General features: G+C 31.4%; 4 protein-coding genes across 6 annotated transcripts; 3 read left to right on the top strand and 1 right to left on the bottom strand.

Moving 5' to 3' along the window:
• Positions 1 to 1210: 1210 nt before the first annotated feature.
• Positions 1211 to 5823, top strand: LOC109851941 (beta-galactosidase). Its single transcript, XM_020422573.1, has 10 exons — positions 1211 to 1402; positions 2222 to 2394; positions 2613 to 2763; positions 3030 to 3093; positions 3763 to 3857; positions 3996 to 4226; positions 4295 to 4466; positions 4546 to 4667; positions 4815 to 5216; positions 5328 to 5823. Exons 1-10 carry the CDS (start codon positions 1295 to 1297, stop codon positions 5760 to 5762), a joined length of 1953 nt encoding a protein of 650 aa, XP_020278162.1. The 5' UTR covers positions 1211 to 1294; the 3' UTR covers positions 5763 to 5823.
• A 4334-nt stretch (positions 5824 to 10157) lies between these two features.
• LOC109851940 (exosome complex exonuclease RRP44) lies at positions 10158 to 15459 on the top strand. The gene is made up of 14 exons (XM_020422572.1): positions 10158 to 10382; positions 10672 to 10845; positions 11072 to 11229; positions 11648 to 11835; positions 11926 to 12152; positions 12289 to 12567; positions 12656 to 12940; positions 13111 to 13348; positions 13438 to 13696; positions 13883 to 14126; positions 14246 to 14466; positions 14554 to 14722; positions 14891 to 15163; positions 15270 to 15459. The coding sequence occupies exons 1-14, from the start codon at positions 10329 to 10331 to the stop codon at positions 15423 to 15425; spliced, it is 2925 nt and encodes a 974-aa protein (XP_020278161.1). The 5' UTR covers positions 10158 to 10328; the 3' UTR covers positions 15426 to 15459.
• Positions 15460 to 16081: 622 nt separating this feature from the next.
• On the bottom strand, positions 16082 to 20027 carry LOC109851885 (TAF5-like RNA polymerase II p300/CBP-associated factor-associated factor 65 kDa subunit 5L). The gene is made up of 10 exons (XM_020422415.1): positions 19837 to 20027; positions 19589 to 19746; positions 19014 to 19353; positions 18221 to 18447; positions 17973 to 18155; positions 17737 to 17892; positions 17087 to 17234; positions 16807 to 16975; positions 16550 to 16733; positions 16082 to 16457 (listed from the first exon to the last, which is right to left on the bottom strand). The coding sequence occupies exons 1-10, from the start codon at positions 19909 to 19911 to the stop codon at positions 16334 to 16336; spliced, it is 1764 nt and encodes a 587-aa protein (XP_020278004.1). The 5' UTR covers positions 19912 to 20027; the 3' UTR covers positions 16082 to 16333.
• Positions 20028 to 20626: 599 nt separating this feature from the next.
• Positions 20627 to 24524, top strand: LOC109851937 (E3 ubiquitin-protein ligase RNF13-like). Of its 3 annotated transcripts, none has more exons than XM_020422560.1 (8): positions 20627 to 21238; positions 22090 to 22409; positions 22487 to 22679; positions 22767 to 22978; positions 23107 to 23281; positions 23372 to 23530; positions 23592 to 23831; positions 23920 to 24524. In XM_020422560.1, the coding sequence occupies exons 2-8, from the start codon at positions 22230 to 22232 to the stop codon at positions 24132 to 24134; spliced, it is 1374 nt and encodes a 457-aa protein (XP_020278149.1). In that variant the 5' UTR covers positions 20627 to 21238; positions 22090 to 22229; the 3' UTR covers positions 24135 to 24524. The 3 variants fall into 3 exon arrangements, with proteins under 3 accessions (XP_020278149.1, XP_020278150.1, XP_020278151.1); XM_020422561.1 differs by lacking the exon at positions 20627 to 21238 and adding an exon at positions 21277 to 21750; XM_020422562.1 differs by lacking the exon at positions 20627 to 21238 and adding an exon at positions 21838 to 21935.
• The last annotated feature ends 327 nt before the right edge of the window (positions 24525 to 24851 follow it).

Raw genomic sequence — 24851 nt, 5'->3', positions numbered from 1 at the left:
TTTCACTGAAGGGCGCCCACAAAGTAAATTGTACGACACAATTTATTGTTACGTTTTGTGCCGCCCATTTGTTTCCTGTGTCTTTTATTGTTAATGAATACAGCTTAAAAAAAATTTATTCGTGAATAATTTCTATCTTTCCAGTTGTCTAATCTAAATGACTACATATAGTTTTATGCACACATATCTTTCTGCTGCACAATTACAGCAATTCACAATGTATGTTTATGTGTATATTTAAAATTATTGCATATATATTTGTGTGTGTATGTGTGTATAGCAAATATATACACTCGATACTCGTTGCTTCTAGATCTGTGTTATCTGCAACAGATAATCATTATATTATATCCGATCGAGTAATAGTTAAACGCAAGAGTCGCATAGTAGTGTATATGCAAAAATGTACTTTTTACCATCTGCATTTCTTTATTTTACCTGTAAATGATAATATTGATCAACATGTATATATACAGTCAAACCTCGATAACTCGAACCTCTATAACTTAAAAATCTCTATAAGACGAAAATTTTGTTCATGTCCTTCCGCTCCGCGAAAAGGAAAAAAGCTCTTCGATAGGTCGAAACCTCTACAATTCAAAGATTTTAGCTCTTCGCTTGAGATTCGAGTTATCGAGATTCAACTGTACATGTATTTTTTATTGACAATTGCTTTATTATTATTTACTCTGTCATTTTATATATACATTGATCTCATTTTTTATTATACTATACATACTTTATAATTTTGTTGTTGTAAATATAATAAGCAATAGAAAACCTCCGTTTTATGTATATAGAAAAAATAACATAAAAATTCTGATTTAAAAAAAAAACTTAATTGTTTTTTCTCATTTATAATTTTTTTATATTTATCATTTATATATAATCAAATAATCGCAATATAATTTATATAGTTTACATGAAATATATACATATTTGTAAAATATCATTATATACGTGATATATTTTATACTTTGCTTCATACTTAAAAAATCAAAGATTATCTTTTAAGAAATACACTTGAGATATGTATTTTTATTACACAAGAATATCACTAAAAACATTTTAAATCAAGTGTATTGTTTTTGTTCGTTATCTTTCAGATAAAAGTCTCAGATAAAAAGTACACGATGAAATTATCACGGGTATTTGAATGATAAACTCGATATATAATAAGTATCATATCTCCCCAATAATGAACTTAAACGCAAGCGACTTGTCTTATTGTTAGATACGCTGTGGTAACGTCAGTAACGTGCGAGAGTGGAAAGTGAGCGAAGATCGCAGCTGTATGTATCACGACGCGAGATTAGCTCGTTCAAAAATGTGGTCGTTGATGATCGTGACAGCCTTGGCATTGAGTAGTGTTACAGCGGAGACAATAAACCTACCAAATAACGTATGTAAACACAACATGTAGCAATCAATTTCTAGATTATACATTTTTACAAATTTGCAAATTTTTGTAATGTTTTTCCATACAGTTTCTTATCAAAACGATTGTTTTCCATTTATAAACTTCTGCATGTTGTTATTAATATTGAAACTTAAATTAATCTATGAATTTTCACAATCTCTTTGCAAGAATATTTAAAAATCATATATAGCGAGATAAAACATTTATTGAATATTTTTTTTAAACGAGAAAGAAAGAAAGAGAGAGAGAAAGAAAGAGAGAATGTTAAATAGAGATTTCTTTATTTAATAAAACAAAATAGATATAAAATCTACAAGTATATATTTGCATAAACTTGTAAACTTCTTGCTTGCAAGTCGTAAAGTTGATGTAAATTGATTCTACCGATTGATGATTGACCTCGACCTCGTACTCTAGATTAAAATATTGATGGAATGGAAAGCTAAAACGTTACTTGAATTTAGAACTGTTTTTTACATGGACGCATATAAAGCACGATCTACTCATAAATTGAAAAAAAAACCGAAAGACTTTTAAATATTATATATATTTATTTATAATATTCTATAAAAAATTTTCAAAACTTAAGTTGCTTGTAGATAAGAAAAAAATAACATTCAATACTTAAATATTTAAATATTATATCACATACTTTTTTTGCTAAAAGCTACATATTTTGGGTGAGTATATACATATATAATACAAATATATATACATGTATTCTTATTGTATAGTTATAATTGTCAACATTATAATTATTATCATTTTTTCCAAAGTATTTTTTAACAAAAACATTTGCAGAATACCAACTGGCAATACAGTTTTGAAGTGGATTACGAAAACAATCAGTTTTTATTAGATGGGAAACCTTTCCGATATGTTTCTGGTAGTTTTCATTACTTTCGGGCACCGAGACAATATTGGAGGGATCGTTTAAAAAAAATACGAGCTGCAGGGCTTAATGCTGTTTCCACGTATGCGAAATTGTGTTTGCCTTTATTTAATATTTTAAATTCTTTTAATATATTTAATTACAGTTTTTTTGGCAATTTATGTAACATTTGCTTATACACATCATACACATATATATAACAAGAGATAAATATATATACACACACACATGTATATATATATATAAAACAATAGTTTAGAATAAATGCAAGATATTGTCTAAGAATATTCTTTTGTATAGTTACGTCGAATGGAGCCTACACGAACCAGAACCAGGTCAATTTAACTGGGTCGGCGATGCAGATCTAGTAGAATTCTTAAATATTGCGCAAGAAGAAGATTTGCTTGTATTGTTGCGACCGGGACCGTATATTTGCGCGGAAAGAGATTTGGTAAAAAAATACACTAAGTGTTTGGTGTAGAGTCAGCATAAGTAATAATACAACTTGTTCACTTATTCTTACTAATTTTTTTATATCTAAAGTTTAATAACTTAAAACTTGCCTGTATTTTTTTTACACGTACTTAAAAGAAAAAGTTATTATGAGAAAAAAACAAAAAAAAAGTTATTATGTAATATTACCTATATATATGTATTATTATTTACAATTATATGTAATATATGTAGAAAAACAATATATATATATTTGATTCTTAGGGTGGTTTACCATACTGGTTGCTTCGTGAGGTGCCAAATATAAGATTACGTACCAAAGACGCAGGTGAGATATAATTTTTTAGTATGATTTTCTAAACAATAATTTTCACTTATAAGTTAATAGTTAGTTGATGGAAATGTAGGAGAAAATAAGTTCTTTTTTTTCGATACTTTTTTTACTAGCGCTGTGTTAGGTCGCGCTTGCGTGAACAGATGCGCACACAATGTGAGAGCGTGCTACACGTACGTTGTGAAAAGAAACAAATATATGTAGAAAGGAAACAAATACACACACTAGTGTTAGTGAAAATATAGGTAGTGGAGAAATACACTTACAAACTACTAGTTTACAAGCGGAAACTCAACATACTCTGTATCTATCTCTCGGTTTTTATGAAACGTTCTAATAAGCATAAGCATATTTTTACTTAAGAAAATAAAATAAAGATTTTACAATAACAAAATATTTATTCTAAATAGTAAAAGCTTTTCAATATTATTATATACAATAGTATACTTTGTTTTCACAGAAATTATTTGATATAAAATCGACTTGTCATATCTAATGATCTAATACTTCCACGATAAAAGATACAAGAGAACCTTTCTACTTTCTTTAATTGTATTTCCTATCCTTTACTACGCCTCCTATACTTTATTATATTTTAATTGTATGTAATACATTAACTAACATTATTCAAATTTAATTTTAATTATTTTTATATTGTCGTAGCTTTTATAAGATATGCTACATCGTATCTGAATCAGGTGTTAGAAAAAGTAAAATCACTTTTAAGAGGCAATGGGGGACCAATAATTATGGTTCAGGTAACTGCTTATATAAAAGATATTGTTATTATACATTTAATACTACTTAGTATTAAATATACATATTTTATTATTCTTACGCATTGATTATATTAATTTCTGTCTTGTTTCATTGTTATTTTATATGCGATAACATAGATAGAAAACGAATATGGAAGTTATAATGCTTGCGACACGGAATACACGGACATGTTAAAAGATATTTTTGTTGAAAAAATCGGCAATAAGGCTCTTCTTTATACTACTGACGGTGCATCCGCGTCTCTACTTCGTTGCGGTTTTGTACCCGGTGCGTACGCCACCGTCGACTTTGGAACATCTGTTAACGTGACAAACAGTTTCCAGTCCATGCGTCTTTATCAGCCTAGAGTAAGCGATATCACTGTCCACAAATCCTTAAGACATTAGCATATTTCATCACTTTGAGACATTTTTAGGGTCCACTAGTGAATTCTGAATTTTATCCAGGATGGTTAACGCACTGGGGAGAATCCTTTCAAAGAGTAAAAACCGAAGCTATTACTAAGACATTGAAGGAAATGCTTGATTTAGGCGCTTCTGTTAATTTTTACATGTTCTATGGCGGTACAAATTTCGGCTTTACTTCTGGTTAGTACATAAAAACAAAATTTGTTTTGATTAGCAAGAACAACTAATCATTTCGAGTGTAATAATTATTTTGAGACAGGTGCTAATGGCGGTGCAAATGCATATAATCCGCAGTTGACTTCTTATGATTATGACGCTCCTTTGACCGAAGCGGGAGATCCGACAGATAAATACTTTGCTATAAGAGATGTTATTAGTTACGTATGTGTTTTTGTGATAATATACATATACGTACCTTTGGTCTTAATTTTCTTTTTTACTTTAATAGTTATCTAAGAGAAAGTAAAATATGTATTACTATAAGTATTTCTATTCTAAATAAGTTAGATTTACATATTAAAATTGCAGTATCTACCATTGCCAAACATGTCTCTTCCAACCGCATCTCCGAAAGGCAATTACGGTCCAATATCATTAGAACCGATTCAAAAATTGCTCGACCGTCTATCACCATTTGTGGTCATCCGAGTAACTAATGATTATCCCGTAACCTTCGAGGCTCTTTCTGTGAATCAAGGTTTTGTACTTTATGAGACGCAATTATCTTCTTCTATTTCGGATCCAGCTATATTGCGAGCAATAACAAAAGACAGAGCGCTGGTTTACGTAGACGATCGATTATGTGGCACTCTGAGTCGCATTGATAAGATATTTACTCTGCCTCTGGAGAATCCTTACGGTCGTCGTTTGAGTCTATTAGTGGAAAATCAAGGACGTCTAAACTTTGGCAATGAAATTCACGATTTTAAGGTATCGTATATTTTAATTGAAATAATATTTTCTTAATAAAACACAAATTATTTGCAGCTATTTTTTATTATTGAACATTTTGAAATAATTAAACTTTTTCTTGCTATATAGGGTATATCGAACGTAACAATCAACGGAATTTCGTTGTACAACTGGAATATAACAGGATATGTTTTTTCTAATATGTCCCCACTTCGCAACTTGACGAGCATAGAAATTAATAGCGGGACTTTAAACAATGGTCCGGTATTCTTGCGAGGACGGTTCACGATCAGTGGGCAACCGTTAGACACATATCTAGATACAACTGGATGGGGAAAGGGAGTAGCTTTTATAAATGGTCATAATCTCGGTAGATATTGGCCGTTGGTCGGTCCGCAAATCACTTTGTATGTACCAGCTCCTTATCTTCGTACGGGCGAGAATGAATTAATTATATTAGAACTAGAATATGTATCGCAGATGAGAAAAATGAGATTTCAGTCTGTACCTAACTTGGGATTTGCAACACAGAATTTACATGATCCAATGGTTAAAAATAATTAACTTTTCTTAATTTATGTACAAGCGGTCTCAAAGACAACAATATAAAATTAACAAAATATTATTATATGTGTTTTTATACTCATTACATAATGTCATTACAAAAATTCTGTTTAACATAATATCATCTAGTTATATATTTGCTTCTGCATCATTCTAAGCTAGTCTGGTCTGGTTTTTTAGTAATCCAGAAAAAGTATATTTTTATTTATATCTTTATTTTATTTTTGTCCGTCAAGAATTTTATTGTTTCGAGATAATGTATTATTATCTGGACAAGACGTGAAAGAATCCAAGAATATTTAGTTTTCATGCCGCAATAATCGATCAGCTCCGATAATGTCGCGACGCTACACAGCAGATATACATATACACACGTATACATTGTCATCTACGGTCGATGATGAACCGATTTGTAAAGATCCTGCAGAGCTATTCAACGGCTTTAATATCCTGCGCTTTGACAAATGAGGGATCCACACGGTAGGACGTCCGATGTGTACTTCGATGCCACACGACGAATTATCTCACCACTGCTTCGTATCATTCACAAGCGAATGCTGTGGACAATAATGAATATGGTGACGAAGCATATTGGCTACCTGCTTCATAAACTTTATTCGTACGATAAAGTCCATCATCTTTGCGATCAAATAAGCGACTATACTTAGGTAGTTCGTACATATTGCGCGCGTGTTCTCTTGCATTATTGTAAGAACTACAAAACAAGGAGAAGTAAAGAATGTTAAATATTTTAATAAATATTTTATAACTTTATACTTTAACTCTTTGTTATTTTTTTTTTATTTTTGCCATTTCTATCCAGAAAGTTCGTGTGAATTCGGTTAGTTTTGCATAGTCATAAAGGAATCGCGCAGTTACAAAAGAATAGAAGAAAACGATAAAAAATAGAGACAAAGAGAGAGAGAGAAAGAAAGTAAGAGAAAGAGTGATTAGAACCTACTTTAAACAAATAATATTTAACAGGATGTTTTATACACTTTATGTATAAAAATTGATAAGTTATAGCTTTTTTGCACTAATCTTCATGTAAACAACATGTTTTGTTGAGACGTGTTGTATATGTAATTTAATCAAAGTATTGTGTATTTATCCATATCATATACAACGTTTAAACTCCGCCCTGTGCAAAAACACCGCCCGTCTTTAGCACATGCGCTACAAGGTTGCGGTCGTAGCTGCACCACTTCTTACTTCAAATCACAAGTTTAATCTGTTCGAGGTGGTAAAGTGCTACGCATGTGAAAGAAGAGTAATAATTCGATACAGAAAAGTCGTTTGTCTGTCTCTCGTATAAAAGTACTATTTGCCTAGTTTGGCAGATTATCGGAAACACAAACTTATCATGTCCGGTAAATATATAATAATAAAATGTATTTAAACAATTATTAGATATTTTATATTTTTTATGTGTAATATACGGTTTTGATAAAAATACGATGCGTAGAGTTTTTAATAAGACGTTTAAAAATTAATTAAAAAGTAAAAACAAATATATATACATGTTACAAAATCAATTTAAATAAAAAATTAAGTTTTGTTGTGTCAGTTGTATAGATGTTTGTCATAATATTTATTATTGTAAAATTATTTTATAATTTAATCAGTTGAATAAATATGCCAATAGTATGGAACGTAACGCAGAATACGCCGTTGGATTTAAGTAGACATGGAACTGCATGGAAAAATGATATTGTTAATACGTTTAAAATTCAACGACATCTTCCTTGTCAAACATGCGGTAAAAGTTTTGATAGACCTTCTCTTTTGAAAAGACATTTACGAACGCATACAGGTAAATATATATCCAAGACAAATAAATCTAATATAATAATTATAAACCTGTGTGTCACAAACTTTATGCAAATGTGTACAAAAAATTATATGTAAAAAAAAGTAGTTTTCTTCTATAATGTGTTTGCAAATAGTAAAAAATCTATTACATTAAAAAATCATTACATCGTTACATCATTCTAAAATATTAAAAACTCTATTACAGGAGAGAAACCACATGGCTGCACAATATGCGGCAAAATGTTTAGTACGAGCAGCTCGTTAAATACTCATATTAGAATTCATACCGGTGAACGTCCTCACGAATGTCCAATGTGTGGAAAGCGTTTTACCGCTTCTTCGAATTTGTATTATCATCGTATGACGCATTACAAGGTTCTTCTTCTTGACATTAATTAAAATATTTTTGTGCATTAGTAGTGTACATGAAAAATAAAAAAAGACGACAATTTTAATAAAATTAAGAAAAAGATACAAATTGCAAAGTGAAAAATATGTACTGATTTTCAAATATGTATCGAAACGCAGGAAAAGCCACACAAGTGTAATGAATGTGGACGGTCTTTTCCGACTCCTGGTGATTTGAGGGCTCATGGATACTCTCATACTGGTAACTGGCCATTTCGCTGCCCCGTCTGTAACAGAGGATTCTGTAAACTTGGTGTTTTACATCATCATATAAAATCACACGGTAAACAAACTATTATGTATTAGAAAAAAAAACACTTCTTATTGTTTGTTGTATATACAATTTTTACAGATGATCGTTCTTACTGTAATATTTATGACCAGAAGCTTCTTATCAATAATTTACGAATTCACGAGTATTTGCAGAGTTTATATATGTCGAATAACAACGTAGCTGATTACGCGAGTATACGCAGTGATATTTCAAGAGTTGAGATTGTTAAGTTTGAAAGTCTCAGCAATAATTACACGCAACTAAACTCACCGACTATGTACCCATGGCATTTGTGGGTGCCATTGCAGTTCAAAAATTAATTTAATAATAATATATTATGTATATGAAATTTCCCAAATGTATGCATGTATAAATACAGAATGTTTTAAAACTTTATAAAATAGGATACGTATATCATATCGTATAATATATATGTACGTATTCATAATATTATTTTCTATTTTTTGATTTTTTTGTAGTAAAACAAATTTTTTCCACAATTTACAAGTGTATTTATATGATAATTTATAATAAATAAATAATTTAACTGTGAGTACAAATTTATTTTTTAATAAAGAAATAATAAAAAGAAGACGCAATAATATGCTTACGTTTTTATAGATTGCACTTAAAGTATTTCTCTTCAAAAACATTGAAAAATCATATTTCGTAAAGTTTCGAGTAGTTCTTTGAACTGCGCATGCACGAATTTCACAGTAGGGAATTTCCACTTGCCGTTCGTAACGCTCGTGGAATCATTTCATCCTTATTTTTCATCGAAAGTTAAACAAAGATTGGTAACGCTCACAAATGTTGCGAACAGCAAGTGGAACTTATCTAAAGAAAGATGTTCCATATTGCGCATAATAACGGAGGTTTATAATCTCAACCAATCAGAAATTGAGCTCATTTGCAGCGCGCAATATAAACATGAAATAAAAAGAATAAGTAAATTTCAAACGTGACAGGCAGTTGGAACTAAAAACACGGGTGTTGTTGTGCGATATGTGATGGAAATATTATTTATTCATGTATATAAATGAAACATAATAACGTTTTGACCTTCAGTTTAGGTCTTTATCAAATTAATTATGTGCTGTTTAACAAACTTCGTACAATACAATGATGATAAGTAAGATGTTACAATAAGTCGTATCGCAAACAAGAGCTGTACATGACTAAAGTCATATGTATATATATATATGTATATACCGTAATCACGTGACCGTAGTCAGTAACAGCGCCGCGATCGCACGGCCGAAGTCAGCGACTCTACCGCAGTCGCGCGACTGAGGTCATTAACCCCGTCGCGGTCGCGCGAGTGCGATCCCGGCGAGTGACCCCGCCCCCACCAAGGCTGCGCGCGCGCGGTCAGTGACCCCTCCCCCACCAAGACCGCGCGCCCGAGGTCAGTGCCCCGCCAAGGCCGCGCGGCTGAGGTTAGTGTCCTGACAAGGCCGCGCGGCCGAAGTCAATGACCCCGCCAAGGCCGCACGGCCGAGGTCAGTGACATTACTGTAGTATGTATATAATACATATAATACAATATAAAGTATAATATTATAAATATAAATATAATAAATTATATGTATAATATGTATTATTTAATGTTATATATAATAGAAATTACAGTCACGTTATTTTCACGTGTTGTTTTTCTACTCTTTCCTGTTACATGACTTTTTACGCTTTTAATTTTCTCTACATATACGACGAACTGTCTCAAATCCCTTTTTTAATATAGGATAATTGTAGTTAATTTATCAAAAATTAGACACTCCGAACTGAAGATATTGCCGTGAAACTATACATATATGTTTATTGTGTATATGTGTATGTGCAAATGAGCTCAAAACTTGATTGGCTCACAGATTTCCACCACGTTCAGTCTACTGCGCTGCGCATCCGTCGGAATGGGACATCTTTCTTTTTACACCATGATAATAACCAAACTTGAGTTTGAGGTTTGAGATACACGTGTGCTTATTATAAATTTTTATAAACAGAACTTTTGATGAGAAAATACTTATATAAGACTTATATAAGACTTATATAAGAAAACAGTAGAAAATATGTTAACAACGAAAGTATTTTTTAGAAGAACAAAAGGAGGAAATATATTTAAGGTAAACCTGTTGATTAGGTTATAACTTTGGTTTTGTATATTATATTCTACTAATACATATGTTCGATTAATTTTATATATGCGTAAACTAATATTTATATAATCTTATATTTTAAATTTTAAGATCAAGTTTATTCAAGTTATTAAATATAACCTATTCAGCTACACAAATATTGAATAAAAAGTTTTACACTCAAATATATATAGTTATTAACTTATCATAAGTACATAAACACTGCTATTATTTCTTCAAAACTTATGTTAAGTTCTGTTTAAATTTTATTTATTAGACTGTCAGAGAACATTATCTGAGAGATGATATTTACTGTGGTTTTAAATCATGTGTGAAATGTAAGGCAAGGCCTCTAGATATGATATTGGATGAAGAAAGGAGTGATATAAAATCTTCTTTAATTCAAGATTCATATTTACTTGTACTTGATACAAATATAATTCTGGATCAAGTAAGTACTTATATATAGGCTGATACTGATAGTCAAAACTATATTGAAGATCATCTTAAGTTTATCTGAAGATGCTGTATAGATCTCATTGGCTATAGAGCATCTGAAGATGAATTTAAGACAAATATACCTGCTATAATGCATATTTTATAATCGTTCTTTTTTTATATTGAACACTAGTTTTTTCTGTTAGATTATCTAAACAAATTTAAATGTTGATTTCCAGATAGATGTATTGGAAGAAGATGTTATCACTAATGTAATTATTTTACAAACTGTATTAGAAGAAGTCCGGCATAGAAGTTCTGCTGTATATAAAAAGTTGAAGAATATTATAGGAGATCCAAAACGAAAGTTTTTTGTGTTTATTAATGAACATCATCGGTATGTGCAATATGTATGTGTATGTGCTATTCAGAAGAAAATAACAATAGAACCTTGTTAACTTATTATTAACAGTGTTGTGTCACATACTTCCTGTTACTATTTATAAACTCCTATTTATTAACTTTCCTATTTTTTCATTTAATACGCACTTGTCATTGAATTACATGATCAGAATGAAAATAGCTTGACTATTAAACTATTGTTAAAAAATAGGAATGGCCAGGGAAATAATGACAATAAAGACTGTTTTTAAAAAAATCGGTTTAGTGGAGTTGACAATAAGGAGATTTTACTTGTATTTGATTTGTGTTGTTTTTATTTTGTAAACTAAGCAAGCTAATTTTCCAAAGAAATATTTATATATTTTCTATTAACAAATATATTTTATTATTTCATGTATATTATTTCTCATTAGACAAACTTATATCGAAAGAGAACCAGGAGAAAAGATAAATGATCGTAACGACAGAGTGATACGAGTTTCAGTTAAGTGGTACAATAGCCATTTGAACTCCAGTGGGTGCAACATTACGATTGTTTTGCTAACAGATGATGCAGAAAATAAAAGACATGCAATCGAAGATGGAATATTTGTTCTGTCAAGTAAGATATGTCACATGCATAAGTCTCTTAATTGAGTTATTTTATCTTTTTTATAAATAAAAAACTAAGATAAATGACATTTTTTTACAGTGAAAGATTATATTGCATCGTTGGAAAATTCGAGTTATCTACTGGATAAAGTATGCAAACGTTCTTATACCTTAGATACTCAAAGTCTAGATTTGTTTCCTTGTCATCTGACACCTGCAGAAGTACACAGTGGCATATCATCCGGCAGATTGTTACAAGGTACATTCTTAGCTTCGAGAGAAAATTTTCTCGAGGGGAATGTGAACGTTGAAGGAAAAGACAAGCCTGTAAGATTTATATAACTACTATCTAATATTTTTACATGTATTATATGTATTGGATATATAATAATATTGCATGTATATTAATATTATATTTTAAGAAAACTTTTAAGAAAAGAGTCATTAATAAATTTGTTTCTAGATATTTGTGCAAGGACGAACCAATCTTAACAGAGCGGTTGATGGTGATATAGTTGCGGTTGAGATCTTGCCTGACGATCAATGGTCATCACCTAGTGAAATCGTTCTGCAAGACGAAGAAGAAGCAGATGTCGATGATGTTACGGAAGATGAAAAGGTGCTCTCTAAAAAGAGTTCATCAAAAATGGAAGATAAAATACCAACAGGCAAAATAGTTGGTATTATTAGACGGAAATGGAGACAATATTGTGGAATATTGAAGCCGAGTGCAATCAAAGGAGTAAGAATATTTATTATACTGAATCATTTAAAGTAATTTTTTTATCTATCATGTATATATCTTTTTTTTTTGTTTATTTATTACATAGAATGTAAGACATCTGTTTGTGCCGGCTGAAAGAAAAATTCCCAAGATAAGAATAGAAACTAGACAAGCCGAAATATTGAGCAAGCAAAGAATTATTGTTGCACTGGATTCATGGCCACGCAACTCGAGATACCCGCTTGGTCATTTTGTACGAGCACTTGGTAATATAGGTGACAAAGAGACAGAAAATGAAGTATTACTCTTAGAACATGATGTTCCACACAGCCGTTTCTCTGATGCTGTTCTTAGCTTTCTTCCAAAGCTACCATGGATAATTACAGAAGCGGTAAATATGTAAACTTTATTCAAAAAATTACTGAAGTAACTGAATTAATGAACATATTTGAATTATATAGTAACTACTACAAAATATCGAATTCTGCCATATAATTATGCAAATAATATAGCTTTGTACCGAAAAAATAAACAATTATTTAATACATTTGTTATCTATAGGATATTGCACAGAGAGAAGATCTTCGACATCTAGATATCTGTTCTGTGGATCCACCAGGTTGTACTGATATCGACGATGCATTACATTGCAGAAAGTTACCTGACGGCAATTTTGAAGTTGGCGTGCATATAGCAGACGTGTCTCACTTTATAAGACCAGGAACTGCATTGGACAAAGAAGCAGCTTTACGTGCTACCACCGTATATCTTGTTGATAAGCGAATCGATATGGTTCCAGGTAAAATAGAAACACTTTGTTTTAAATAATATTTTAAATAGTTGTGTGTGCCATTTTAGATATGCCATGCCAAATGTTTCTTATTTTAGAGTTACTCAGTTCAAATCTTTGTTCTTTGCGAGATAAGGAAGAAAGATTTGCATTTTCTTGCATATGGGAACTTGATTCTCATACAAATATAATCAGCACAAAATTCTGCAAATCTATAATCTGTTCGCGTCAAGCTATGACATATGAAGAAGCTCAATTAAAAATTGATGACGCCACTCAACAAGATGCTATTGCAGTATCATTAAGAGAATTAAATAAATTAGCAAAAAAATTAAAAAAAAGACGCTTCGAAAATGGGTACGTATTCATTCTGATTGTATAATGTTAAATTAAATCATATAATGCAAATTTTATCTTTTAAATTTAGTTTTTATATTATATAATTAGAGGAACTTTTGTGTTATATATATAATTACTTTTATATAAAAAAAATATCTTAGAGTTTGGCCAAATATTTTATATTTTTTAAAATCTCTTTGGCAGAGCCTTAAGTTTAGCATCACCAGAAATACGTTTCCAAGTAGATAGCGAAACGCATGATCCTATTGACGTAGAAGCAAAGAAACTAAAAGAAACAAATTCTATGGTTGAGGAATTTATGTTGCTCGCAAATATAAGTGTTGCTGAAAAAATAGTGGCAGAATTTCCAGAATGTGCCATGCTAAGAAGACATCCTGAACCACCACAAAGTAATTTTGAACCATTGATTAAAGCTGCAAAAAATCAGGTATATTATTAAACTTAGTTTTTTTTACTTTAGAATTATTATTCCGAAGAGTTAGTGCTCTATGTATTTATCGTTATAATAGCGATGATTATAATATTTTATAATACTGTATATTATAGGGTTTTATTATTAATACAAATAGTGGTAAAGAGCTGGCGCAATCATTGAATGAAGCCAATAAAGAATCGAATCCTTATTTTAATACAATGTTGAGAATATTAGCTACACGATGTATGATGCAAGCAGTATATTTTATTAGTGGTATGCATCAACAAGAAGAATTCAAACACTATGGATTGGCATGTCCTATTTACACGCATTTCACCTCTCCCATTCGAAGGTAAATTGTCTGAACGCGTTAGACGAAATATTATTTAATAATTACTTCCTAACGGGTTTTCTATTATTATATCTTATGATTTTATAGATATGCGGATATAATTGTTCATCGATTATTAGCCGTGTGTATAGGTGCTGATGCAACTTATCCTGAATTACTGGATAAAAAAAAAAACCATTTGCTATGTCAAAACTTAAATTATCGGAATCGAATGGCACAATATGCTGGTCGAGCTTCAGTCGCACTTCATACACATGTTCGATATTATCTTTATTATAAAATTATTATTTTATATTAATATTTAAAAAATTTTTTTTATTAAAACACTATATTGATATTTGATGCTTTTTCAACACTTGCGTATTTAATGTTATTACAAGAACTTGAGTTTTTTTCTTAACAATTGTCTTGTTTTTGTTTTTAGCTGTATTTTCGTGATAAAGTTCAAGACGAGGAAGGATACATTCTTTTTGTACGAAAAAATGCTTTACAAATACTCATACCAAAGTATGGTTTAGAAGGGACGTTATATTTAAATCCCACTTCATCTATTACATTCACGTACAATTCAGAAGATCAATCTCAAACCTGTGGAGACATTGTATTTCGCGCATTTGATCCTATTATTGTACAATTAAGTCTGGACAGATCTAATGTACAACATGAAAAGTTAATTTTTAAACTTGTAAAACCGGAGGTAAGTAGAATTTCACGAAAGAAAGGAGGTCGTCTTGATATATGTATACGAAGAAAAGAATTTGTACATTTTTTGTGATAAACTATTAAATTAGATCTCTGATTAGATTTCAGATTTTAGCGTATCTCCGTTAAATGTAGAAGCTAATACCAGTAAAACCGATTTTACGAAGGAAACATTAAAACGAAGAGCGGAAGAACAACAAGTATCAAGTAATATTCATAATAAAAAAGGAAAGAAAAAGAAGAAAAAGAAAAATTAAGGACACTTCTCTTGATATTTTTTTCTAGTATATGATGTGGATTATAATAAAAACACATAAAGTGTATAAAACTTTATGTATTATTTATGTATTATTTGTGTGGACTAATTAACATTAGTCGCTTACATTAGTCTTTATAACAAGACAAAAATAAGTTGTTAGTATTGTTCAGCAATATATTCCCACAGGAAACTAATATAATTACATAGACATTTTTATAATGTCCCATCATTTGTCTCTCGTTGAATTATCATTAAAATTTTTTTTCACAAGAAATTTATATTTAACAGTTAATCACTACATAGTACAGCGCATCAGTAGACGTCAAGAATAAGGAAATGATTCTAAAAAGTATCTTTTAATAATAACTAAAATTATACATGTTTGTATTTTCTGTGACGTGTACTATTTTGTATAAATAAAATTAAAAGCTAGAATTTTTTATAATTAATTTATGAAAAGTTTGACAACGGTGAGTAAAACAAAGTTGTTGAATGAGACAAAAGTGAGTTATTATTTTAAATCGAAGAACATTAAAATACACAAAGACAAAAAATTAACTAAAACAAATAATTTATATTTTCATAAGATCATCAAATATAAATAAATATCTTAGTACATTTTACTACGTAAGAAAAATTAAAAGTACCGACAGAAAACAATATAAAAATAAACTGAGAGATTATTCTCTTATATACATTAATATACTAAAATAATGATAATTTTGACTTATGGATAAATACGCTGCAAAAATACGCTGACTGATATGATCTTACTTCTCAGATCATTACTATTATATAAAACTAATTACTATTATATAAAACAGGTTTGATGTAAAAAAAAGTTTACTTTAAAAAAGAATTCAATTTAGAAGTATGATTTATCAAATAACTAATAATAACGAGTTTTTACGCTGTACCTATGCAAATTAATGAATTGTTTTTTTTATGATAATTCAATGAAAGAATACTTGAGCAACATGTTTGATAGACTTGTGGTGCTTCTGTTTGAGACATCGCACTCGACTGACCTCTGAAAAGATCAAATATAACTTCTAATAGTAATAATATGATAAATGTAAAATAAATAAGTAAAAGTTAAGAAAAACTGACAATTTTGCATACCCGTTTAAAGAAGCAATAAAAGTTTTCGTAGGCCATAACCGCACAATTCCATCTATGCTTGCACTGGCGATATATTGGCCATCTAAACTCCAGTCCATATTCATGACTGTATCTTTGTGACCTTTCAGTTCAGTTAGTAATGCATTAGATGCTAAATCCCATATTGATATAGACTTATCATCACCTAACAACCATTATTTCCCATAAGAAACAATACAGAAAAAAACTTAAATATTAAGTTTTTTTTATGCATTTACCTGCAGCAGCTAGATATTTTCCATCTGGACTAAAAGCTAAAGCGTAAATGGTCGACTGCGCTCCAACATATACTCGTACTAAATTTCCATCATCTTTGGCCCATAACCGTACAGTTTTGTCGGCGGAACCGGTCGCTAAGTATCGAGCATTTGGATGAAACTTAATGCACTAAAATATATATAAAATAAAAGAATGTGAATACGCAAATACATCACATCGCGTTATATTACATATGTAAATAAATACACATACATAATAAAACGAATAAGAGAAACATACATTTATATCTAAAAAATGACCGGCGAATATTCTCAAAGGAAATGTCCTATCTAATGACCACAATTTGGCAGTTCTGTCATGTGAACCTGTAGCGGTATATAAATCGAATGTGCTAGTATCCATACACCATATTGGATAATTATGACCACTACATAAGAAAAACATTCACATGTATTACATACATTTATACATATTTCATAAGAAAGAGAAATCGAGCCAAAGAGCCTATAGGCTTTGATTTTCTCCTCGTTATAATTTGTTCTTCGAGCCGTTGCTATAATATTAATTGGACCGTTTATTTTGAAAGTGGTGTAAGTCCATTTTTGAAAAAAAATGAGATATCACGTAATTCATAATTCATAATTGACAGATATGTTAACCTATAAGTTTCTCGAAACAAAAGAAAAATGGACTTACACCACTTACAAAATAAACGGTCCAATTATATATATTTCACATATATCTTAAAAATTTTCTTAACAAGTTTTTGTATGAATTCTGCTTTGAGAAAGTATTGTGAATTTTAAAGTGTTTCAAGTTATGTAATAACTAATTTTCACATGATTTAAATAAAAACAAATTATGTAAAAGCATGAAAATTGTTATTAATAATAATAAAAAGAAAATTGTAATTAATAATAATAACTTACTTATACACTGCTGCACATGAATAATCATTGAGTCTCCATGCTCTCATATCTCTATCACTTGATACAGAAAGAAGAATCTCTGCCTGTGGAATAAATCTTAAATCGTGTACAACATCCGTATGTCCTCTTAATATTATTGCTCCTCCTTCATTTCTTCTGTTATAGTAAAATTATCTCTTATAACATAACTAGCTTGATGTAAATAAAAAAATATGACAAAATTAATTGTAACTCACGTTATGTTTTCTTGCTCTTCACAGTTAAACAACTGCGATATATTACAGGATAATGGTACAAACGATTGTTTATTGTTTGGTTGGACTAGAACTGTGTCACCTATACCCCACAAACGTATTTCAGCTGTGCTAAATCCCACAGCTAATTTGTCCATTTTAGGTGCAATAACACCACAACTTGCACTACAATAGGAAATAAATGATATATATATATACATATATGTAAATATAAAACAATTTATACTCACTTTTCTATAGCATTCTTTACAGTAAACAATTTTATTGGATGATGAGTATTATTTCGCATTAACCGTATAGCTTCCTGTAATTCTCTCATTTCACGATCAACACCAATACCAGATGGCTGTTCCACATGACCATTAATAGTAGTTTCATAACAGTTTTCCTCATAAACTTCACCATCTATTTGAGAATTGTTTGCTTTTGTAATTATTGCAACATGTCTATTTAGAATCTATTAAAAAAATGCAAATAATTAATTATTTGTATGATTTCTAAGTAAACTTAGTATTGATTTGAATCTACAGGATATGAAAGATCAGGAAAACCTTTAAAATCGGAGATATCTTCATTAAAAAATACGTTTTTCGCAATATTTTAATAGTTAGAGGGATATTCGAGGTCTCTCTTATATACATGATGCAAAATAGCATCCTATATGAACTTAAGAATTAAAATTTCAATTTTAAACTCATGTGTAAAAATTTATACGACCATATATATATATATATACTATAAAATACGCAATAAACATCCAGCGTATAGCTCTCATTGACAAAAAACTTTTTAAATTTTGTTTTAAAAAACTTGTTGTGTAAAAAAGTTTTATAAACAAAAAGATACTGTTTCATAAAAAAAATTTGTTTAAACAATACTATTTTCTAAAAAAAAGATATGTATAAAAAGAGAAAACAATTAGTTTTTAGGTAAAATAGTCATTGATAGAGATTAAAATAGATTAAAATATGTAATATAGTAAAGCATGGTTTTTTTGTAGTAAAGATTATGAAATTGTATTACCTCCATTATTATTACATGTCCATATTTAGTAAGATACTGTCGTAAACAAATCTGAGCTGCCTCAGACAAATCAACCTTATATTTTCTGGTTCTGAATGCATTTACCAAAGGTCTTAATTCAATATCCTGTATTGAAAATACACTGGATAATTCTTCTAAGAAATCTTTTTCTGTGTCACTGATAAACTCATTTTGATATGTCTTCAAAAACTGAATTGCAGCCTGTCGATTACCAGAATGTAGCATCTCTAAATAAAGATGACAAAACAAAGGATATAGAAGTCCTTGCAATTCTAGTTTTATTTTTTCATTAACTATAATGTTTATCCATTTCTTCAATCTACATAGAAAGAAAAGGTTATTATTATTAGTATATTTTTTTTAATATAAAATGTATCAAAATGTTGAAAAGTAATCTTTACACTAAATAAAAATTACAACAGATTAAGAATTACACACAAAATGCTTTAACTTAGTATATTAATAATATATATTATTTTATATATTAATTATATATTATTGATAATATATAATTAACTAAATTGTTTTCTCTTGAAAAGAATTTTAAACATTACCGTTGAAAAGACTGATCTGTTGTGTTAACATCAATGGTAATGGCACTGAAAACAATCGAATTGTCGCGAGAAGTACTGCATTCTGCAGTTGCATTTAATATCATTTGATCGCTGCTCTGACTATAAGAATGATCGCTCTTACAGTACACGTCGTTATCCTACAAAATATCGCGCGATTGATACACAGTTATTGACGACTATGCAATAAAATACTCATGATTACGACTATGAAATTTGCGTGTCTACACCTGATAATGACGTCGCTTCAAATAAGATTCAACTGTTGCGCTGATCGCTTCACTTTTCAATCGTTTCATCTTCATCGAGACCCAGCAACAAATAGCTTCAACGGCGTCCAACAGCGTCTCTCATTCAGATCAACTAACCAATAACCAAACGACTCACAAAACAAACAGCACAAAAAAGTGCATGACAGTCGCAGGCATAAACGTAGTGTAACATAGACGAGCGTTTATCAACAATAGCCATTGGGAGCTTTTCAGCTACGTACACAGGCGACACTGTGCAACACACTGAACTATAATAGGCGATTTTTGGCGATCGTATGGTACATGTACCAAAGTGTACCAAACTATAATTTGAAGTCACTCGAACTATAGTTTGGTACACTTTGGTATATGTACCATACGATCGCCAAAAATCGCCTAATATGGAACGCGCCTTCCATTGTTAAAGCTGTCCGCAATAGAGAGCATCACTACTAGGATCTCTGTCTTTGTCTCGTCGTCGCTGATTGGTTGAAATTTATAGACAAAAGAACAACAAAAAGTAAAGAATGATTGCATTTAGCAGAAATCAGCGCTCAGCAATTGCTAATACGCGGTCATTCTTTACTTTTTGTTGTTCTTTTGTCTTGGACTGCACTCGTAAGCGCTGATTTCTGTTGAACGCAGTCATTCTTTACTTTTCGTTGTTCTTTTGTCTTGGACTCGTATAAATTCAACCAATCAGCGACGACGAGACAAAGACAGAGATCCTAGTTGCACCACCCATGGACATGGGCTAGCTTACGGGGCGGAAAAGCGATTCCAAAAACTCTCTTATGGGCCTGGCCGCCTCTCAGGCTTCTCTCTGGTACAAAATAGATATATTTATGTTTATTTTGCTCCGAGTGTCACTCGACAGAGGACGCCTCAAACATTTATTAAAATTCCCCGATAGGGAGGCTCGCCTTGGCACCAGATTCTGGTACCTGATTGACAGTTCGACCGAGTTGTTAGTGATCGCGAATTCGAGCTGATTTTTGAGATCTGACAAACATTCGATCTGATCGATGCGACATTAATTTCATGCTCGTTCTTCTTCACTCGTTGTTTGCCATTCGGCGAGGCTCGTCGGCGAGTAATATGCGTCTAACCTTAAAGTGACATTTGATCGAGTGACGTTCTTTGGTCATGAATTTTCACGCTCGGTTCTGATCGTCGCAAACCGCGTAAACCGAGTTCCGAGAACGTTCTCGCGAGAAAACAGATATTTTTTTTTATTCAAAAAATTCAAAGAGAAGAGATAGACGAAGAAGAAGAGGAAGAAGGGAATTCTTCGTTGAGAGATCATCTTTAATGGCCGTATACTGGACTATTTAAGTGACTAATGGTCGCGTGCGAATCGGAAGTCGCAGGTAGTTTCGAAGTATGTATACATATACACGTTCTTATCAGTGATACGAATCAATCTGTCTTCTTATCCCAGAAATAAGCATCTTTGCGTATCTGTTATCGTTGATAAGATTCCTGATAACGTAATAAAACGCGTTTGGTATTTTGCAAATCGGAAGCGTCGAAGTGCTCTTTTAATTCGGAAATTTGTGTATTCGTCCAACGCGATTGGTCGATTTATTTGCATTTGATTTTTACACTTCCGACATTTCCGATTTGGCAATCCCGAACGCAGTTGCGCGATGCAAAATGCCCGTTCATTGTCGATCAGCCGCGCGTAAAACAGTGTGAACACATGAACGTCCCTATAGCACGTCACCGTCGTTCGTTACGCTGATTGATCAACGGGAGGGTGCATGTTATCGCGGCATTCTCTCACCGGGAGGGGCAAGGACCCATCTCGACGACACTAGTTTTCGCAGACACCAGATTCATGCGGTTGTTTTGTGGAAGAGAACTAGCCACTTTTATATGTTTACAACAAGTGTTTGTTTCTTTTTATCAATTTCTGTTCTCGATAGCTAGATTTTTTTCATCTCTGTCACAATAAACTTTGTAAGCTGTGTTATAATTTATGGCAATCAGTTGTTACAGTTTGTTATCAATGCTTTGTTCTCAGTTAATGGCACTAATTTGGTATAAAACTGTTTACACACTGATATTTGCTATCGGTAAAGATTGTTATGTATATTGTGAGTCATTGCGTTATGTATGTCATGAAATAATTGATAGATGAAACAAGACCCCTTGAGAAATTTATTTAAAATTAATTTAAATCTATGTATCACATACAGGAAATAAGACTGAGAATATTTTTTTTTCTAGGATATCTGGATCACAGATTTTATAATGTATCTTATACATGTAATATCAAAGTAGATCTGGCAATTGTATGATGAATAATTCAAGGGAAATCTTAACAACGTATTGAATTGTGTAAAGGTGTACACTTGAATTAACTCAAAATGCAACGGTGTTGCTTAAATTACCAAGTCTTGCAATGGCTTACTTTTTTGATTCTGTATACCGCACGCAGCAATGCAGATATTCTAGTGTTTTCTGCAGTTGCAAGACACCAAATAGAGGAGGAATTTCGCGATATGCCTGCCAGATTTGGGAGCATGATACCACCTGATGGAATTAAAGTATCTCACTTTAATTTGAATTTTATTCTCTTTAAAATTAGTAGTAGTATATTTGTATAATTTCACAATCTCTTAAGGGCATGGTGGTTTATGCGGATCCTCCTCATGCATGTCAGAAGATACAACCACCGCCAAATGATACAGATTATAAGGGCAATTGGATAGTTTTAATACGACGCTATAACTGTACTTTTGAAATAAAAGTTCGAATGGCTCAAGAAGCCGGATATGATGCTGCTATTATACATAACGTAAACAGCAATGAATTAGGTAAATTAAAGGTTATTACACTGGTTGTGCATAACATGTTATCTACTTTAACGAAGAACGCAACATCACAAAACAACACTGTTACAGAACCAATGTCAGCAAAAGATCCTGTAGGAATTTTGATACCATCTGTATTTGTAAGCGATATTACTGGAGTAGTTATCAGGGAAAATTATTTATATGACCAACTGTATTTTATATTGATTAACGACGATCTGCCATTTAATATTAATACACAATTACTTTTACCCTTTGCTATTGTTGTTGCAATATGTTTTCTAATCATAATTATTTTTATGGTAAGTTACTGTTTTAGAAATGTTTATCGATACACCGATCACAAATGTGATTGGTATTGAAAAATAATTCTATTAACTTCATTTTTTTTAGTATTTTATTAATGATTTTTTTTAATTATATTGCACAGATTGTTAAATGTATAAAAGATAGGAGGCGACAACGGAGGCACAGATTACCTAATTCTAGTTTAAAGAAGATTCCCACACACAAATATACAAAAGGTGATCCGTATGAGACATGCGCCATTTGTTTGGAAGATTACGTAGAAGGGGAAAAATTACGAGTTTTACCATGTGCACACGGTATGATTTTTCTCACAAAGTTAGCTTTCTTAATGTTACGTGAAAGTATTAAATATTATATCATCTTTGTTCGCATGTTAATATTTTCAGCTTATCACACGAAATGCATTGACCCATGGTTGACGAAAAATCGAAGAGTTTGTCCCGTTTGTAAAAGAAAGGTTTTTGCGGCTGACGAGCAAGTTGTGACAGATGAGAGCGACTCAGACGCCGATGACACAACACCTCTCATTCGCGACGGTCACCAAGGTAAGTAAATTTATGTTTATATTTCATTCAAATATTATGAATAATCCGAATATTCTCGCAGGTACGCAAGGAGGAACGTTCACGAGACAGAGGGAAAATCCTTTTGAAAGAATCTTAAGAACGCGCGGTAGACAAGGTAGACAAGACAGACAAGAGAGGCAAGATAGACAAGATAGTAGTTCCAGCGATAGCAGTTCTGATTCCGAGCAGTCCGTTGTTACTGAGGATGATCGGAGTACTAATGCCGGTGAACCATCCGGTGTTACCGTTTTTGTGGTGTCCGATACTCACAGTATAAACGGTGAGATTATTACCAGCTGTGATCCCACATACGCTTCGCATATGTATCGGAAATATTCACCGAGTGCTTGCGTTTGTTCAATTTACAGGTGAATCGCAAGTGTTGGAATGTTCGGTCAGCAGTACTAAGCTGCATACGGTAAGTTTATGCCCAGATGCTCAAGAGATTCCAGGAGCTGTTGTTCACACCGTGCCAATGCGACACGCGAAAAACACGACAAATGCCGTGACATCGGGTTATCACGTCGAAATTTCGGATAATACGACGGCCGCCGATTCCAACAGAAACGATGTTATTACGTAATAATCTGACGTAGTATGTTATTCAACAAATCGATCGTGTCTCGTGGAAGGATTTTCTTTTTTTTTATTTTTCACGAGAAGAAGCAACTTGTACAATGGTGCATCGCGTTAGTAGGAGCGACAAAGGACATTAAGGACGGATAATGAAAAACATAAGTAATATATTGTTATTTAATACAAACAAACTTTACGTTATCCTCTTGTTCTCTCTTAAATAATGACTTTTCTATACATCAAGTATTTTTTTGCGTTGATATATCATTTGATTATTTTCAATCGCGTAATGTAACTATTTTGTTTTGTTTTTGTTTGTTTTTTTTTTTTTGCGAAAATAGATACGCTATTATTACAGTGATTGTATATTCACATAAATTGATCACATTTTGTAAAATACACGAACACGATATTTTCTAAATATTTTGTATATGTTTTAAATCTCCTACACACACGAAGTAAAAAAACAATACTATAGTGAGTCTCCGATTATTCAACTTGTTATATTTACATGTAAGAAAGAAAGAGATGTACGTCGTATTATATTGCTTAAATTTTTCTGATCTTGAGTCCTTAATAAAAACCGTTTTAGTAATGCATAGGTAAGACTGCAAAACTCTAATCCGGTGTTTGATTTGATATACCTACACACATACACATACACATACATATCTACATATTAGTTTTTATATTTTATTTGCACTTCACAAAATTAAATTTTACA

Source organism: Pseudomyrmex gracilis, unplaced genomic scaffold, assembly GCF_002006095.1.
Source record: "Pseudomyrmex gracilis isolate BER0280 unplaced genomic scaffold, ASM200609v1 scaffold_22, whole genome shotgun sequence".
Classification (NCBI taxonomy): Eukaryota; Metazoa; Arthropoda; class Insecta; order Hymenoptera; family Formicidae; genus Pseudomyrmex; species Pseudomyrmex gracilis.
This window is presented reverse-complemented; position numbering and strand designations above follow the sequence as displayed.

Excerpts from the sequence above, each read along its gene's own strand:
- LOC109851941 (XM_020422573.1), top strand. The coding sequence starts at position 1,295 with ATGTATCACGACGCGAGATTAGCTCGTTCAAAAATGTGGTCGTTGATG. Across the intron at positions 2,764-3,029 it reads TTTGCGCGGAAAGAGATTTG|GGTGGTTTACCATACTGGTT; the intron begins GTAAAAAAATAC and ends TTTGATTCTTAG. Across the intron at positions 4,227-4,294 it reads TGCGTCTTTATCAGCCTAGA|GGTCCACTAGTGAATTCTGA; the intron begins GTAAGCGATATC and ends AGACATTTTTAG.
- LOC109851940 (XM_020422572.1), top strand. The coding sequence starts at position 10,329 with ATGTTAACAACGAAAGTATTTTTTAGAAGAACAAAAGGAGGAAATATA. Across the intron at positions 12,568-12,655 it reads AGCCGAGTGCAATCAAAGGA|AATGTAAGACATCTGTTTGT; the intron begins GTAAGAATATTT and ends TTTATTACATAG. Across the intron at positions 13,349-13,437 it reads GCGAATCGATATGGTTCCAG|AGTTACTCAGTTCAAATCTT; the intron begins GTAAAATAGAAA and ends TTCTTATTTTAG.
- LOC109851885 (XM_020422415.1), bottom strand. The coding sequence starts at position 19,911 with ATGAAGATGAAACGATTGAAAAGTGAAGCGATCAGCGCAACAGTTGAA. Across the intron at positions 18,156-18,220 it reads GTAAAGAATGCTATAGAAAA|TGCAAGTTGTGGTGTTATTG; the intron begins GTGAGTATAAAT and ends TTCCTATTGTAG. Across the intron at positions 17,893-17,972 it reads GAAGAGCAAGAAAACATAAC|AAGAAATGAAGGAGGAGCAA; the intron begins GTGAGTTACAAT and ends TTACTATAACAG.
- LOC109851937 (XM_020422560.1), top strand. The coding sequence starts at position 22,230 with ATGCAACGGTGTTGCTTAAATTACCAAGTCTTGCAATGGCTTACTTTT. Across the intron at positions 22,680-22,766 it reads CGTAAACAGCAATGAATTAG|AACCAATGTCAGCAAAAGAT; the intron begins GTAAATTAAAGG and ends ACACTGTTACAG. Across the intron at positions 23,531-23,591 it reads CATTCGCGACGGTCACCAAG|GTACGCAAGGAGGAACGTTC; the intron begins GTAAGTAAATTT and ends ATATTCTCGCAG.